Source organism: Lampetra planeri, chromosome 35 (assembly GCF_965212315.1).
Source record: "Lampetra planeri chromosome 35, kcLamPlan1.2.h2, whole genome shotgun sequence".
NCBI lineage: Eukaryota > Metazoa > Chordata > Hyperoartia > Petromyzontiformes > Petromyzontidae > Lampetra > Lampetra planeri.
The window spans coordinates 7,149,301-7,168,673 of record NC_136141.1 but is presented as its reverse complement, the minus strand read 5'-3'; the positions used below and the strand labels follow the sequence as shown (position 1 = coordinate 7,168,673).

Genomic DNA, 19,373 nt, shown 5'->3' with positions numbered 1-19,373 from the left:
CGAAACGTCGTGAGAATTGTTTTATTATGTTTTATTTTTATTATTTTATTACTTCCCTTCTACGTGACTTTACCGAAAGAACCAAGAAGATGAATCCCTGCAGTCACGAAAGCTTTAAATCGAAATTTAACCGCCTCTACGGGGAGGGTTTCCACATAACTTTGAGATCCTTCAACAAGCTCCGGGACAAGAAGGCTCAGCTAATCGAGTCTCTCACCTTTCTGAAGAGATGCCGCGACTCTAAGGTAATACCGAACGCATTTACACTAACATCTGCTGCTGTAACTTCTTCTAATGCGAAACGAATTCTGTCTAGAACTAGCTTAGCTCTTATCTCAGAGAAAATCAGACTTACGCGCACCGAACTAGATCAGTTAGACAAGACACTCTACAAATCACACTTATCCTTGAGTGCAACAATGTCCACATCGGATTGGGAACATGTGGAAAAAATGACTGCCTCTTCAGCTGCCGCTATGTCGACTAAATGTAAGGACAACTTGATTTCCAAATTCAACCGCCTCTCAAACAAGAAACCGGACCCACACATTGAAAAGCTAGATGTTAACAAAGTCGTAATTAATCGCAGTAACAGTCCTATTTCTGAAGGTTTGAAATCCGTTTTAGCTAAAGGACTAAACTTTGCAGTCACACCTAGACACATACCAGTTAATGATATAATTGCTCGAGTAGATGTAGCTCTCAAGGGCTTGAGTCACATCGCTGCAGACGTAGCAAGATCGGAAATCTCTGTAACCCTCAAAAACGCTAAGATGCCAGCTAGCAACATCAGCAAAGATGAGCGTTTTGAATTAGCTCAATTAAAAAAGAGGGATGACATTGTCATCCTCTCAGCCGACAAAGGCAATGCCACTGTCATCATGGACAAAATAGAATACAACAACAAAATTCAAGAACTACTCACCGATGGCAGCTATACAAAAATAAAAAGAGACCCCACCAACAGCCTCGTCTCCAAAACCAACAACATCATTTCTGCTTCAACCGCATTAATTGATCAGACCAAACAGTTCTCGTTGAAACCTTCTGCAGCCAGGCCACCAAGATTGTACGGCTTGCCAAAGATACATAAAGAAGATACACCTCTTCGTCCCATTGTCTCTACTATCAACTCCCCGACTTACAAACTGGCTCGTTTTTTGTCCGAAATCCTACGGCCTTTCACTGGAAAAACCACCTCTGCAGTACTAAACTCTACTGACCTGGTATCAACAATCAAGGGGATTGCCCTGTCCCCAGACGACCTGCTTGTCAGTTTTGATGTGGTTTCCTTGTTCACCAAGGTGCCTGTGCCTGACACCATCGCAATCATTGAAGACTTGGTTCATCAAGGACTGAATGCTGGGGTACCCCCCCTGGTGAGACACTGCTTAACCAATACATACTTCACCTGGAATGGAACCTTCTACAAGCAAATTGAGGGCACCCCAATGGGCTCCCCCTTATCTCCGGTTGTAGCCAACATCTTCATGGAGAAATTTGAGACGGACGCCATCCAGACTGCCACTCTACGCCCGACCTTATGGAAGAGGTACGTAGACGACACTTTTGTCATCTGGCCACATGGCCGGCCTGCTCTAGACCAATTTCTCGACCATATCAATTCCATACACCCAGCCATCAGATTCACCATGGAAGTCGAAAATGATGGCAAGCTACCCTTTTTGGATGTCCTAATCAAAAGGAGACCTGATGGTTCAATGAGCCACTCTGTCTACAGGAAAGCCACCCACACGGATGCTTATCTAAAACCGGATTCCCACCACCATCCATCCCAGAAGAATTCCCTCATCAAGACTCTATATCATAGAGCCCAATGCATCTCCGACCATGAACACATTTCCAGTGAACTCAAACACGTACGCCAAGCTCTTAAGGCTAATGGTTACTCCGACTACACAATCCGCAAAGCCATCACTCCAACCACCAAGAAGGATCCTGTTGAGGAGCCTTTCAAGACCATCACCTTACCCTACATTGCTGGGGTCACAAAAAAGATCTCCAAAATCCTGATTAAACACAAGATCCAGGTCCGATTCAACACAGTACATAAAATCCGTGATCTGGTACCGTCTGTAAAAGATGTGGTTCCAGACATACAGTACCCTGGTGTCTACAAACTAAGTTGCCTCTGTGGTAGCAGTTACATTGGGGAAACCAAACGACATGTCTCGGACCGCATCCGTGAACATAAAGCTGACCTGAAACACTGTAGGACAAACACCTCAGCCGTGGCAGATCACTGTTACAACTCAGTGGGCTCACATGACATTGACTTCTCCAAGACAGAGGTTCTCTGCAAGCCATCTGGCTATCATGAGAGATTCGTACATGAGGCGATCCACATTTACAAACACAGAGACAATTTTAACCGAGAAGATGGATTCTGGCTTAGCAATCACTGGAAGGACGTAATAAACCATTTTGATACACATTAGGGTGGGTAGAATAATACATAGTGTTATATTAAAAATGTATAAGGTATAGGGTGGTTTATAGCAATACAGTATGTAATTTAATGTTGGTTTTGCCTATGGAAGTATATAGTACGGTATAGACGCGTGTGATGTAAGAGAATAAAGTTTAGATGGAAGCATATTATATAATTTTTTACAACGTAGAATTTTTCATGTATTACTTACTGTTAGTAACTCAGCTTATTGTAGAGTATAGTAAGTTTACTGATGATGCTATGTAGTTTATACTTTAGTTTGTCATGCAGTTTATACTGTAGTTTTTTACGTGGTTGTTTAGTAACTACAGCTACATACTATTAACATTCCTTTCCTTTGTTAATGCTCCCCCCCTTCCCCCCCCCCCTTTGATGCTGCTAATCCTGCATAATGCACGGGCATAGTATTGATTTGGAACCCCCCCCGCCCACCTCCTACGCATTTTCCATATGCTGAATTCCTCTTGATATGCAAATTATTTTGTTTAGGCGCTCTTCTTCCCACCTCCCCCCCCTCTAACCCAGCTTAAATATACGCTCCAAGCTTGGGGTGTTTCATTCTTCGCCTGAGGATGGCTGCTTGCGTTGTGGCCGAAACGTCGTGAGAATTGTTTTATTATGTTTTATTTTTATTATTTTATTACTTCCCTTCTACGTGACTTTACCGAAAGAACCAAGAAGATTACTCAAGAACTTTGCATTGGATACTCCTCCCATTTGCATCCAATTGTTTAAATTGGTTATGTACGCAATTCGCTCTCTTCCCCGGCTTATTGTGGTACCTATAATCATTACAGCGTCAAGCTGCTCATTATTGTGATTATCATTCCGCAGAGTGCTGCTGTTGATAGACTGTCCCACTCATGATCACACAGTTGACAGCTGTAATGCCAATAGAGGGTTCACTCAGTCCATTATCTCATAGAAAATGAAAAATAAGTATCACTTTGTAGAAATTCCAACAGTGATTGTCTTCATGGAGAGACTCAAGTCCTGCCATGACAATATGCAATTTCCACCACTGGTTCAGGACACTTACAGAATAGGGTGACCAAGGTCACCTAAATCGTTCAGATTAATGGGTTGCAGCCAGACAAACAGCAGTCCCCATCATCCTGGGAACGACGTTAAACATCCATTGAGGAAGGCAAGGGGAAAAACCTCTCCTGAAAATGGAACATGTCAAAAACGAATAAAAGAAAATCACACATCAGACCTGTCTACAGACGAAACACTTGATGATGAAAATTATGGTGGATCAGGACACCAACTGAAATGAGCAAAACCTAAGTGCTCATCGGAGCATGTGGACTGTTTGTCCATTTCTTAATGCCATTAATAAAATAAAGCAATACTCAAAACTTAATTTTAAATGTTGATACATTGCTGAATTTATCTCCGCTGAACTTCCAGCAACTGCTTCATCAAGGAGTCACAAACAGATAAAGACGTTATGATTTTAATTATAACCAATTCGGCATTATTAAGCAGCCATGGTCTCCTTCTCCTGCTGAATGAAGGTCCCCCACTTATCACCTATATTAGCCACGGCATGGAATCGAATTCGGTTCACCAGCTGCATAACAGCACTATGTGCAAACCACTCCACCAACTACTCCCGATGTGAATCATTATTATAATATTTAGTGAGTATCCTTTGTGATGCACCACAATGAATGGAATGCTTTTGAGAGCACATTCTCTGAGGAGATGTCACGAGGACACCAGGTCATGTGCCGATGCTGTGGGTGGGTTATTACATCGCAGGGTTGAGAGGTGGTGGTGTTGGTGGTTTGCGAAGGCTTTATCCAGCAGTGGATTAACCACGGCTGTTGATGATGATGAACACATGTTTAAACACTAAACATGGTGCGGTGCGTTAATAAGCATGCACGTGCATAAATGTGTTTATAGCAGCTTCCAAATTTTAAATAATAACTTAAAACATGTCTGTTAAGCCAAAGTATTATATTAATTGCATGGTTCTAAAGTTTGAAAGGAGAATAACAATGTATTTACTGGACCCTTGGTTTAAGAAAGTAGGTGTGTTGAACTTCTTTCGCACACAACGTATCCAACCGTGCTAAATGGAGGTGCATGGGATGGACAACAAACTAAACACAAAAAGGAGTTCAAAAAAAATTGCTTGCAATTTAGATTTAAAAGTGCAGTGTTCCAGTGGCTTCCTCATTTTGTAAGGAAGAACATTCCAGATGACCGCAGAAGTGCACGTGATGCAATGGCTGTTTTTGTTTGGTGGTTAGCCAAAAGCTGCTGCTGCGAGGAAAAGAAAGGCACCTTCAAAGAAATAAAGTTTGATCGATACCTGGTATTCACCGTGCGGTGGTACGAAGTAGGCCTCAATGGGAGAGAGAGGGTATTTGTCTTTCTGCAGCAAACTCTGGTTGTAGAAGTTTGTGAGCAGAGACAGGAGAAGCCGCCTGTCCTTGTCATCCGTTACTCGACCACCGTAGTTGCACTCCCCTGGGTAAAACAACGAAGGGAAATTCACCTGGCCTCCGATCACAGCTTGGACAACAAGTCTGGTTCACACCGTCACATGCATTTAATTATGGGGTCGTTGTCAACATTTTAGAAAGCGTAACTGCCATGGATAAACGAAATTACTGAATTTAAATGCTGATCATTAGTTTATGATTTTATAAACATTTTGCTGTCACAAAAAAATATATAGTTTATATGTAAAAAAAAGCCTAGATTAGGCCTTCACCCCTTATCTATTACAGTTCATGCTGGGTGTGTGACAATGCATGCATTTATTTATTCACATCGATTATTACATTTTATGTGTATTAATAATAATGTATATGTGATGCTCATTTGCAATACGTGAATGTAACATTTAAACGTATGCAGCGAATACAAGTGAGCAAATGAGACCGGGCAAATGAGCCAGCAAAAACAAGAGAACTTAATAATAATATATTCTTGAATCAAATCGTAATCCTGAAGCATGACATTATTATATCACTGGGTGGGGAGCTAATCATCATATCACAAGCTTGTTTTGTAAACTTAATTTGGATATACTGTTGATACATGGATTTAACGTTGAATGATCCCTTGGTTATATCGGACCTGTGTACGTGAGGGAGTGTGTGAATTGTGAATGTGGTTTTAGCGCAGGGGAGAATGAGTAAACAGTCACTTTAACAGGAATATGTGAGGTCCACTTTCACACGTCTTTGCTGTTCATTCACAACACCACGAACCATCAAAGAGCAGCACAGTCCATGGACATTCCAATACTGCAGATTTCACCATCTCCAGTGAGTTTATCTGTGACACTGTGTGGCATGAGTTGGTGTGTTTATGTATTTTAAAAACATTGGGAAGCTAAAAGCAGAACATTCTCAATATCACAATTAATTTATATCTTTCTCCTTGTGGAAGCATCATCAATGAGTCTCAAAAAAACATTGTCAGGCACGACCTGCTGGGGATGTTAGGCCAATTCACTGTAGCGTTTATGTGGAGGATACAACCAGAGTGCTTATGGGTACCACCCGTGGTGGCAAATGCTAACAATTATTTTCCAGAAGAATTTCATCTCTATATTACAAATTCGTATGATAGCAAGGTCACTACGGTCGCATTTTTTCTTTTATGAGAACATATTAAATGGGCACCATAGTGTGTTTGATGGAGATACTCGCTTTGGAATGAAAAGAAACCAATATGATTTGACACATCCACGAAATATGAGAATACATGGGAATAGTTCTATTGTATACGCTAAACGTTCTGCTCACAGTAGATATTTTACCCATGGTGCACACTGCCCATGGTGCACACTGCCCATGGTGGATACTGATGGTTTGTGCTACATTCTGCCACATTGTGAACACAAGCAACTCATCATAAGCACACGTGATTGATGCACCACTACACAATGAAACATCGTTTTCTTATTTTATCACCAAACCAAACAGAAGAAATAGCAAATAAATTTCAATGAACATTTTATAGATATAAAAAAAGCTAGGATGCAAATTAGACCATTAAATAGCGTTCTGAAGAATAAAAATCATAAAATGCTAAAAACTAAACTATAAAACGAACCTATTTTTATTTTACCAGATTTGTCCCACTGAGCTATATAGCTCTTTTTCAGAAGTGACCTGGTCACAATTGATAGCCCAATTAGGTGGCTTATCACGTGTAAACTTACAGCAGCCAAATACTCTAAACTCGTGTTGATTCTAAATGTGGAGGGAAAAACTGGAGGACCCGAAGAAAATATCCACGCCACCACAGAGATAACATACAAACTCAAAATACACAGGCACCAGAGTGGGGATCGAACCCATGACCTCCTGTATCCCAGGCAAGGTAGTTAACATCTCCCCACCATGGCGCCCTGATAAGAAAAACATTTCAAGAAGAAATGATGGCCACTGAAACACTGTCTCAATTGTGTATGATCCAGGGCCTGCATATGCACATTGTTGTGACAGCAACGGGAAGGTACACGTGACAGGGCGTTTGAGCGAGGAGACGGAGCAATAAAAACAGCTCTGTGTGCAGGCGCTAACCGAATTGCAGGATCGTGAGAGCTGATGATGATGAATTGGGGAGGCATTCATCCAAGACGGTGGATTGCGCATGGCTCACAATGTTCCACATCGCTTGTACGAGACCGTTACCTGTGAGGTACGTGAGGGCTTCCAGGGGGACCTCTTCGTATTCGTTCAAAAACATCTGGATCTGTCTCATGCTGATCCGGAGGTCAGATTCATTGAACTCGTACGGGATATTCCACCCTGCAAATAGAGCCAGCACAACGCATGTATGTGTGTATGTATGTGTGCATGTATGTTGAACTTATTTTGCACTGTAAGTAGCTAACCGTGTTAATTGGAGGTGCAGGGGGAAGGACAACAGACTAAACACAAACCATTTGCACCTCAGCCCTAGTAATAGAGGTACAGGTGCAGCCCTGCAATTACTTCCTCACGACACTGCTGATGGAAGGCCCTCCACTAGAGGGAGCTCAAGGGAAACTACCTCTGGAAGATATTTTGTCCAAACGTCTTGTAAGAAGTGGAAGTACCCACACTTTACCCCACCACACGCCACCTGCCGATAGACTCCCTGTTGAGCATCCATCTATACTCCTGGACCAACAGTGGCGGGAAGGATTAATTTGCCGTGGTGGGAGATCGAATCGAGCCTGCAAGCCTCGACCCCGGGAGGCTTCTGGCTAATCGATAGATTAGGCTGAGTCACTTATCAATGGGGATTTGAACTCAGATCCCTCCGGTTGTGAATTGGACACATAAGACAAATGGATTAGATGACATAGACATCTTGACGGTTGTTATGCTCATCTCCGAGGTCCCTTTCATAACCCCATCGTAGAAATGGTTCCTAGGCTTCATGCCCCATTGCACAAGCCATTTCAAGTGTGCAAGGGAAAATTTTTTGACGAAACAAACAGATGGTAATTTTCATTCAACTAATCACAAATCCATTTCTGTTGAGAGCCATTTAAGAGGAAAACGAGTGCTTCCTTCAAGGTATATGGAGACAAACACACCACAGCTTCGCTACGCAGAGCCCCTTGATTGACGTGGATCATTATATTACAATATCAATACACTCGGCCTCTACAATCTGATTTCGCAAGGATGTTGCTACAATACGTGTAAAAACAAAAACACACGCGCGGGACACACTTAGCTAACTCCACAAACTCAACCTCAAAGGGCTGCTCACTGCCATTTATTTATACACTTGCATATTATTCTTGAATGTAAGCTGTATCAAACCATGTGTCTCTCAGAGCTCTCGAAGCCCGTGGTCTGATTCAATTACGGTGCAGATATATAGTTCAGCTTTGTAGAATATTCATGTTTACGTGATCAAAATTCTGTATTAAAAAAAAAATGCATTTTGATCAGACAAAAAATCCTCATTGTTGCATCTGAACAACTTTGTTTTTCAGTCGGGCCATTCGTGATATATTTCGCTTAATACTTCAGTGTATTTGTGGTGGGGAGAAGCGAAATTCCTAAAGAATACCCATGCATACGAGGAGAGAATAAACACATCTCAAACCTATTTGATTCAATAAAAATAAATAAATAAAGGAACGTTTCATACCCATAATAAAAATAACAATACATTGCATTTATATAGGGTCTAAGTGCCATTCATCTCAAGACACTTTACTAAAAATGAGAAAACCCCACATTCTTGTAGAAGGGGAGTGGGAAGTTGGGTCAGGCCAGGGAAACGCCGGGGAATGAGAGGGTACGACATTTCATGACGGCGAAGGACCACGCAAAGTTTGTTTATCAAACCGAGTCTCAGAGTGGGAATTCAATCAATAGGTAACCTGCTAGTGACCAGGCTGAGACCATCAGCTCCTTCTACCTGAGAAACAAGTTTAAAAAGAGGTGGCTGAAAAACCTGGATTCGGACTCAGGATCTAAGCAGTCAATGCCAGCTCATTGCTGAGTTCCCTCCAACTACCCCCAAAAACCGGCACCCAACTTTAATTTAAATACGAGAAACCCACTGCATAGGTTTTGCACTTGTGCTGTATAGCTCTCCGATGTTGTAGTTTCGCCCCACGTGCTGGGAGCTTCTTCGAGGAACAGTTCCAGGAGCACTATTACTATGAACAATATTTATTTTACCAGGCAAGGCTCAATGAGCTGCATAGCTCTTTTTCATAAACGATCTGGCCACAATGATAGCTCAACGAAGTGGCTCATCAAGTGGACATTTATTGCAGCCAAATACTCTACAAACGTACGCCGATACTAAATGTGGAGGGAAAAACCAGAGGACCCGGAGAAAAAACTCCACGCAGGTCCTGAAGAAGCTCTTCGTGCACGGAGCGAAACGTCAACACGTCATCCAATGGCGAACGACGCGCAGTTAACAGGCCGAAACCACATCGGAGAGCAGCGGATGAAACCCGTCATTCTGGGGCAGCCGATCGCAACCAGTTGCCCAGCACACGAGAAGGAGCCCTCACCGAGCGGGCCGAAGTTGCGGCGCTCCTGCACCAGCGCGTGGAAGAAGCACAGCCCGAAGAGGAGTTTGTTCCAGGCGTGCGGCTTGGAGCAGGCAGCGAAGAAGGTGGCGTCCGACACGGGGTCGTTGAGGTACGAGCGCAGGAGGTTGGCGCGCAGACCCTTGGGCGGTTCGTTGGTCATCTTGACGCCGTTCTGCAGGATACTCACGGGGAACTTGTCCGACGGGTAGCTGGTGAGCCACAGGCTGTGTGTCGAATGGGCAGAGGGGGGGCAGCAACAGGCCCCGGGGAATGAAATCCAGGAATTTCAATAAAGTGGCGACAATAAATGAGAGGCGGAGTGACTCGCGCCCACATCGAAGAGCATCAGCAGATGAAAGGGTGACATGACATCAATTCCTGTGATGTCACTTCCTCCTGGAATGGGTGCATGGTGGCAAAGGTGACAGAAGATGTTCTTAGTGATACTGAAATATTTTTTTTAACGAATCACGTAGTTTTTTTTTACATAATTTTATTTATTTATTTTAGAATAGTAATGTACAGGGGTTGGCCACTTGCGGCTCCAGAGCCGCATGCGGCTCTCTAAGGACTGCTTCGTGATGTTATTTATGAAGGACCACCACCGTCTTGTATTCGCATGCATTGCGGCTCTTTAAATATTGAGTTATTTTGACCGAATTGGAAAATAATTGCCCTTGTCATTTTGGTTGCCGACCCCTTGGTGGAATGACATTGGCCGAGGGCACAGGTTGACCAATCGCGTTGGTCTCCCACGTGCTCTGTGGTAGTGGTGACCTTGCTCTCTCTTGCCGAGTCGAGCTTAGAGAGGCTTTTCTATGCAGTCTGTTTGAATGAAGAGCGTTTTGGTGATAACTGTATGTACTGCATTGTGATTTGGCCTGGAACCAATTTTCCCCTCCTAATGTGATATATTGTCATGATTCTGGGTTGTCATTTTAGTGTTTGTTGCTGTCTGCTTTGTTGAATTCAATGACTTTTCATAGCAGAAGTGATATCAACCCACAAGATGTACATTTAGTCAATAATCAATTCTTATAAGCACGACTTGATGCGTAGTGTGTAAGCAGAAGAATACATTTTTACCGAACCAATATTTTGACACACCTACTTAATTCTAACTTACACAAATATGCTGGATTATATAAAAAAGACAGACACACAATAACTGGCAAAACAGCATGAAACACTTGCTCAAGCTTTTCATCATTGTACACCACGCTGAACGATGTGCCCTCCGTGAGCTGCTCACGAAACGAATACATTATACGGTGGTACTCATTACACACAAAGTGCTTTCCACAAATGAACCACAGTATCTTGCTGATCCCGTCAAGGATAATCAACAATCACACGAACTCTGATCATCCTAGCAGCGACTTTTAGCGAGCCACCGAACAAAGACGGTCACCGCACCGCGCGCTTTCAGATGCGCTCCTGCGGCTATCTGGAACGCTTTTCATTCCGATATTAGGAAGCCACTGAAGCTATGCACTTTTAAATCTCGAATGAAAACTCACTTCTTTATAATTTCTTTTCGTGTTTAGTTTATTGTCCTTCCTCCACACCTCCCAATAGCACAGTTGGCTACGTATGGTGCAAAATAAGTTCAACGTAGACACATACAATACGCACACAGCCTCTCTTACCGGAATTCAGGGTGTGTCGATTCGGGTGTGATGACCTCTTCGCACATCTTCTCCAGCTTGGGCATCCAGCTGGTGGCCAGGTGACAGTTCTGCAGCACCACCCAGGTGCCGGCCTTTATGGCACTCTCCATCATCTGGGCCGCGATCGGGCCTTGACCTTGGCCCAGCGAGATGCACTGGGTCTTGCTGCCGCCCATGCCCATATCCTCGGCAAACTTGAGCAAACCTAGCCATCAATTCGTTCAATTTGTCATTCATTTAAATTAGTCCTTTAATTACTCATTCGACAATTATCCATCAATCTATTGTCACTATAAATCTACGTAGAGTGAAGCAAAATGTGTGATTGCCTGAGTGAGCAGGACTTTTCTGTTCTAAGTATCGATCCTAATCCTGTGTATGGCAATATGTTTGGAAGCTGAATGCAGCTGGCCACGACGAGACGGCTTCAGAATAGAGTTCATGCAGTTTTGGTATTGCTCCGTTGAAGGAGCGCAGGCTGCAGTGGTTTAATATATGGTTAATAGTTTGGGTTGTATGGCCTTTTACCTGGATAATTGGCCGAGATGGAATGTCATTTTCAAGGGTTTCCAGGGCATCAAGTGCCACGTACATGGAAAACATGGGATGAGACCCATATACAAACAGCACTGGACACGCCTCACGAGAAATGAAGCCATTTCAGATCTCACAAAAATAGAAAATGAGTCACAGCTAATGTTGTGCTGTAATGGGAATATTGCAAATTGTAGCTATGCAGCCTTAGAAACACATTTGTCAATTTCCTGGAAAAGGCAAAATTAACTTTACAACTGAGCAAGACCTGACCCTCTTTTGAGAATTGGCATCCGCTATTTGCTGGACACGGCCAAGCCTAACCTGAAACGTGCCACTAAAGAGTGCCGGTTGTGGTCGTTGCTTTCATTAGCTTATTATGATGGATCATTTTCCCATCACGTGGAGTGACAGAAGAAGCATTATCTCCTCATCATAGACAATGCAGAGATGTGTTATTTTGCAACCATGCGGTAGCGTATGGAAGAGAATGACACGTGCAACCATAAGTGTACCTGAGAATGTGACGGTGGTCTGAGCACAAATGACTTACATTGGTAAATTATTCTGCTCTTCGTCAAACAAGTGTAGTAACGCTCACGACTCGTTCACACCGGAGTTGGAGGCACACTTGTTTATTTAACACCAACGTTGTGACATACACAATTGAGGGGGTATCGGCCCCCTCACCCGTCTATCTGAGGACACACCTCTCTAGCTAACCCTAGCCTGCCTCTGAGTCCTCCACTAATGGGCTAGGGGAGGCTATCTTGGCCCGACACTGGTCAGTCGGGCCCGGTACCCAGAGTCCAGACCAGCACTGGCTCTGGCTCTGGTACCACGCCACTGGCTCGAGCCTGCGCGGTCCTGATAAGGACGGCGTACCAGGGGGAGTCCAGGGCTCTATCTCAGACGTCTTCCGCCTCCTCTTCTTTAGCTAAACATCACTCCCGAGCCCTTCGATACATTCCCCTTTTATACCCAACCCCTCCCTGAGGGGTGGGGCCCCGGGGGATCATAACGACCGAATCGACCCCCCAGGGTGTCTGGCGCGGACGTCGCAGAGGGCACCTGCTTGTGCACACATGTAGCCCCGCCTACTGTGTTTGTTTACCATAGGCTGCCATGCATAACGGGCTCTCTCTCTAACACCCCTACATCACTCCCCCCCGCATAGCATGCAGCCGTCCCGGCTGCCAACATACAAAAATTTGACAATAAAGGTGCCTTCACCCCCTGACCGCGCGTGTGCCTCACTATTTTTGAACAATAACAGGAACCAGAACAAGAACGCAACAACAAGATGAGAAACAACCCGACGCACCCCCCCCCGAATAAATACGAATTCCGTAAAAAAACAGCCTATATACAATCAGCAGGGAACCCACCACGCACACACAACACACGGTGAACCCAACATATGTACATCCGAGGAGCGGGGAACACACCACCCACACAACACCCAATAAACACAACAGCTATGTACACATTTTCCGGCCTCACAACAGTTTGCGCATTTTAGCGCGCGTCCTTGCAGCGGGCCCCTCGCACGGGGTAACCCCGCGTGGCGGACCATCAGGTGGCGACTGTCCGTCTTGGGGTGAGCATTCATCCGACTCCGCGTGACCCTCGGTATCCGCAGGAGGGGTGATCGGGCGTGAGCCCGTCACTCCCGATGCTCCTGAAGGTGGCACAGCCGGCAAGGCATTAGGTGAGAGCGACGGAGACGGACCCAGCGAGTCGGCCGACCCCCCACACGTTTGGCCACGCGCGTGTGAAGTGGGATTGTGTACCGCTGCGAAGGGTTTCAACCTAGAGGGGTGCACGAACCATCTCCGCTTCCCCCACTTTATGCGCACGCACTGCGGACGTAACACCTCCACCACTTCCACAGGGCCCCGCCACGGCCGCACCAGTTTAGAGGAGGTTGCCAGTGGCACCTGGGGGCAGTGCAACCATGCCTTGTCCCCCGGCTTCCACTGCAGTATGTGCGCTCGACTCAATCTGAGGCGCTCATTCGCCTTCTGACGGAGGTCAGAGTTTTGCATTGCAGCATCCCGTGCCTCGGTCAATTTGTCCAGATTAAATTTAACATGGTCAGCCAGATTAGTTTTTCCCTGCGGCACGGGGATCCGCAACTGGGCACGAACAGGCGGGTCTGGTTCTCGGCCGTACATGAGGTAAAAGGGAGAAAACCCCGTAGCTGCATGGGGTGCCATCCGGTACGCCGCCAAGACCCCCTGAATTTGTAGGTCCCAATCCGTTTGCGAGTCCGAAACTTGTTGTGATAACATGGACGAGATGGTGCGATGCAAACGTTCGACCATCCCGTCAGTTTGTGGGTGATATGGGGAGGTCCGAATTTTCTTTGTGCCCAGGAGATCGCAGACTTGTCTGAGTAGTTTACCGGAAAAATTTCTGCCCTGGTCGGTCAGCAACCTCTCCGGAGCACCTTTGTCCAGGACATAACCCTGAACAAAGGCCTCCACGATGGCTGCTGCCGACTGGTTGGCCAGAGGCCAGGCCATAGGCCAGCGTGTAAAATACTCGACACCAGTCAACAAATATCTATTCCCCCTGGGGGTGGCGGGGAATGGTCCCAAAATGTCCAGAGCGACCAGCTCGTTTATCCTGGACACTTTGATCGATTGCAAAGGCGGGTTAGACTCCCGTGCCGGCGGTTTGCGTTGTGCACATTGAGGGCATGATCCCAACAAATCCCCAACATCCCTCGTCATGCCAGGCCAATAAAAATCAAGTTGCAACAAGGCGAGAGTCTTTTGGGTCCCCAGGTGTAGGAGGCGCTCATGAGCGGCCCATACCACCCTACCCCGCAACCCAGTAGGGACCACCAGCCGATGTCGGCGTGACTTCCCGTCCCAATGCATCAGCAGACCTTGGCACATTTCCCATGCGTCGGAACCACCTCTTTTTCCCCCCGCCGCACCGCCAACGCGACGTCGCCACCCGAGGAGGGAGACATCCTCCATCTGGAGGCGCCCCCATTCAATGACGGGCAACCCCAACAGGGAATCTTTGCCCTGTTGTTCGATCGAATTAGGAACCACTGCATCGTCGTCGTTGGCGGCCGCCAAGACAGGTAGCGATGTGTCCCCTGGAGGCCTGCAACGTCCAGACCCCAGGAGGCATGCACACTCGGAGGCGGTTGGCAAGCGTGACAGAGCGTCCGCGTTGGTGTGGCGAACGCCCTTACGGTATGTGGTTTGGAAATCGTAATCCTGGATGACCTCCAACCATCGGGACAATTGTCCCGATGGCTGTTGAACCCTCAGGGCGTACTGCAGTGCCGCATGATCTGTGCGGACGGTGAAACGCCGACCGTACAGATATGGGCGATACTGTTGGATGAAATGGACAATTGCCAACAGTTCCCTACGGGTGACACAATATCGTTGCTCCGCTGGAGACAACACCCGACTGCCGTACGCAACCACATGTTCCACGCCGTCAACCACCTGGGAGAGCACGCCCCCAATACCCGTGTTGCTCGCATCGGTGTCGAGCAAGAACGGTTTTGAAAAATCAGGGTAAATCAGGGGAGGAGCGTTTACCAAAGCATCCCGAAGGGAGCAAAAAGCAGCCTCCTCCTCCTGACCCCAGCAAAACCGAACCCCTTTAGATGTTAAAGCATGTAGGGGTTTGGCGATAGTCGCAAAATTAGCGACGAAGCGTCTATAATACGACGCAAACCCAATAAAACTCCTAACCTCTCCCACTGAGGTGGGAGTCGGCCAGGAGCTTACACACTGCGTTTTGGCGGGATCGGTAGAAATACCTGAGCGCCCCACGATGTGCCCCAAATAACGCACCGACTCGCGTAACAAATGGCATTTTTGGGGCTTAAATTTCAAATTAGCAGCCCGCATCTTTAGGAAAACCGCCCGCAACCTCTGGAGATGTTCCTCAAAAGTTTTGCCAAAGACAATGACGTCATCCAAATAAATCAGGCACGACTCCCATTGCAATCCAGCCAAAACCAATTCCATCAACCGCTGGAAAGTTGCCGGCGCTGAGTGTAAGCCCATCGGCAACCGGTTGAATTGAAACAGGCCGTGCGGAGTACGGAAAGCAGTTTTAGGCTTTGAATCATCGTCCAGAGGAAGCTGCCAGAATCCCGAAAGTAAGTCCAATGTGGAGAAGAATCGCGCTCCCGCCAAGGCGTCCAGCGATTCGTCCATCCGTGGGAGCGGGTATGCGTCGGCAACCGTAATTTTATTAAGGCGCCGAAAGTCAACGCAAAACCGCAACGAACCGTCCTGCTTCTTAACCAGGACGATCGGCGCTCCCCAAGGGCTGTTGGAGGGAGAAATTATGTCGGCGGCTAGCATGTCATCAACAGCCGATTTGACATGGTCCTTTTCGGCGGGACTCAACCGAAAAGGATTTTGGCGTATTGGCGCGCTGTCACCCGTATCAATATGGTGACGCAGCAGATGAGTGCAGCCCAAATCGTATTTATCCCGACTGAAAACGTCGGAAAATTCCCTCAGTAGTGTCTTAAGACGTTGGCGCTCTAAATTTGACAGGTCCGTCGATCCCGCGCAAAGCGCCTCGAGCCACCCTTCATCGCTGTCTGAATGTGGTCGCGGTGCAGGGGCAGCGCCGACATGACTCGCGACGGGTTCCTCACAGGGCACCGGCGTTGCGTGAGCAAGCACGGTCCCCTGTGGGACCACCACCGTCTGCGAGCCCACATTGAGGACCGCGATGAAGGGTTCTCCATCCCCTCTCACTATGGTCTGGCCTGGGAGTAAATTAGGTCCACTGACCCCGGCCCTAGACGGTCCCAGCAAAACCCCTTGAGCCCCAATGCCCTTAGCGAAGGGCCGCCGAAGTCTCAAAGGAATTAACATTTGCGCCCCCGGAGGAACGCGCACCGTTCTATCTACGAACGCCGGCACCGTCGCGAACGCCGTCCGGCTCGTAGCGGGGGATGGCAAAAACGCCATGCGTCGGCCCGATGGGAGCTCAATGCATCCCTGGTCGATTAATATCCTAATCGGCATTTTGGCCAGGAAATCCGTCCCCAGCAGGCACGGAACCGCCAGCGAGGAGGAAACAAAAATCGGCCCAGATAATTTAATATCCCCGACACAAATTTGGGCTCGAATTTGTCCGATGATGCCAAGTGAACCCCCGTTAGCAGCAAAGAATGGCACGTTAACAGGCATCAAAGGACGGCTTTGGGCAGGGAGAATGTTATAAATCAACTCCGAAATAATGGTCGCCGATGCTCCTGTATCGACCAGGATGCGCACCTCGACCCCATCGATGTGACCCACAACGGCCGACGACCCTGACGACGCGGCTACAACCCGATGGGCCAACACGGACCACTGGCTGGGTTCAATCTGAGTACCCAGAGCGGTGCGTGTTGGTGCCATGGTACGCGATATTGGCCCCCCCTTCGCTGCGGTGTTTAAGTGTGCGACGGGCGTGTGCGTGGGCCAAACGTGAGGGGTGCCGCGACTCGCCGGATTATGATGGTGGAGCTTGTGACGAGGGCCGGCGTCCCGTTGAGGTGTCGTCCTGCGCTGCCCAGGAGAGCGGCACCCCGAGGCGACGTGGCCCCGGATGCCGCAGTTGTAACAGCGTGGAAGCGCTGGTGACGACGATGGATGTTGTAGACGGCTTGAACCGGCCCGGTCCTCCCGTACTCCCGCTCCATGCTGCCGTTGATGGTCGATGGCGCAAACCTCTTCCGCCGGGAGGGTGGCTGCAGCGACGGCACGCCCGCTCGCCGCCTTGCTGGCCTTCCGTCGTTGAGAGGACAGGTTTGCGTGGAGAAGACGGGCCGCTTGGAGGGAGCACATCTCTGCATCGTCCTGTGCGACAATGACGATGTCTAAGTCGTCCGCCAGCAAAAGTATCTTCTCTGTCACCATGGCGTCGACACCCTCGTCATCCATTCGTGGAAAGGCCTCCTTCGCCAGTGCCAGGAGGCTTGTGCGGTACGCCAGGGGGGACTTCTTCGTCCCCCGCTGGCGATCGTAAAAGAGTTGGCGACAGTCCGATGGTGGACCATATACCGCCGACAGCACCTGCATCGCCTTCCGCAGCGTGGAGCGCCTCTCCTTCGAAGCCGATGTTAGAGTGGCGAGGGCGTCGCTGTCGAGAAGTGCTGGCAGCGCGCGGAGAGCCTCGGCGTCTGTCCACTGTGCCATCTCCTGGTGAGCGAGGAAGCGCCGCTGGAAGCCGCCCCAGTCGCCATCCTCGCCCACAAATTCCTTGAGTGGAGGTAGCCGCTGATGTAAGGCAGCGGCTGCAGAGGAAGAACGCACTCCCTCGTCCGCCTCACTCAACTCAGCGTCGGCACGAACCAGCGATGGCATCGCCGGTCGCACCCGTGGTGACGTTCCGCCCGTTGGTGGTGACGCGGCAGGTACTGTACTCCCGCCGTTGGACGCGATGCTTAGAGCGGCCACGCCCTCAACAGCAGCTGCAGCGATGGCGGGAGTTTCAAAATGTTGCTCCGTGGAAATGGCGGGAAGGCGCTGTGATCGTCGGCTGCCGTTGCCCCGTGGCGGTCCCGCAGCCCCCAGCTGCGTGATGGTGTCGAGCATGGCGGCTGCGGCGTACAGCAGCTCGGTCAGCTTCGCGTGCGCCTCCCTCAGCCCCTCCATCGACGGCTCCCCTTCCTCCAGCTGCTGTGGCGTGGATGCGCCCAGCCCCGGCTGGTCGATGGCATCTTCAGCCGTCTCGGGCCCTCCGACTGCAGTGGTGTCTTCTGCCTCTGGTACCCCGACTCGAGTCGTCCGGCGTGTATCCATGTTCGTACTTTGTTTCACTTCTGACGCCAGATGTAGTAACGCTCACGACTCGTTCACACCGGAGTTGGAGGCACACTTGTTTATTTAACACCAACGTTGTGACATACACAATTGAGGGGGTATCGGCCCCCTCACCCGTCTATCTGAGGACACACCTCTCTAGCTAACCCTAGCCTGCCTCTGAGTCCTCCACTAATGGGCTAGGGGAGGCTATCTTGGCCCGACACTGGTCAGTCGGGCCCGGTACCCAGAGTCCAGACCAGCACTGGCTCTGGCTCTGGTACCACGCCACTGGCTCGAGCCTGCGCGGTCCTGATAAGGACGGCGTACCAGGGGGAGTCCAGGGCTCTATCTCAGACGTCTTCCGCCTCCTCTTCTTTAGCTAAACATCACTCCCGAGCCCTTCGATACATTCCCCTTTTATACCCAACCCCTCCCTGAGGGGTGGGGCCCCGGGGGATCATAACGACCGAATCGACCCCCCAGGGTGTCTGGCGCGGACGTCGCAGAGGGCACCTGCTTGTGCACACATGTAGCCCCGCCTACTGTGTTTGTTTACCATAGGCTGCCATGCATAACGGGCTCTCTCTCTAACACCCCTACACAAGTAAAAGTGTTTTCTTGCTCAAATGAGCACTGAGGCGGTGCTCATCTCCTGATAACAGCCCTTAGGCAGTGGTGAAAATGTTCATGTTCTTATGGCAGGGGCGAGTCCATCCATAGGACAACCACTGTTAGATTTCCCCACAAAGTGGTATATATTTTATCGACTCTGGAAGCAGGATGGGTGAGTCAAGAATCTAAATCACTAACTTTGCAGGCTTAATTTGACTACAATAATGGGGCAGATTCTATGTTACGGAAATGTCTCTTGA

The 19,373-nt window shown here is 48.4% G+C and overlaps 1 protein-coding gene across 1 annotated transcript in view; it reads right to left on the bottom strand.

The window, feature by feature from the left end:
- The window catches only part of DNAH3 (dynein axonemal heavy chain 3), a 142,443-nt gene that overhangs the window by 17,936 nt on the left and 105,134 nt on the right, over positions 1-19,373 (bottom strand). Inside the window, exons 55-58 of the mRNA XM_078611111.1 lie at positions 11,153-11,378; positions 9,483-9,727; positions 7,141-7,257; positions 4,800-4,957 (exon numbers count right to left, since the gene is read on the bottom strand). Coding sequence (XP_078467237.1) covers positions 4,800-4,957; positions 7,141-7,257; positions 9,483-9,727; positions 11,153-11,378 — 746 coding nt within the window. The remainder of the gene's footprint in view (positions 1-4,799; positions 4,958-7,140; positions 7,258-9,482; positions 9,728-11,152; positions 11,379-19,373) is intronic.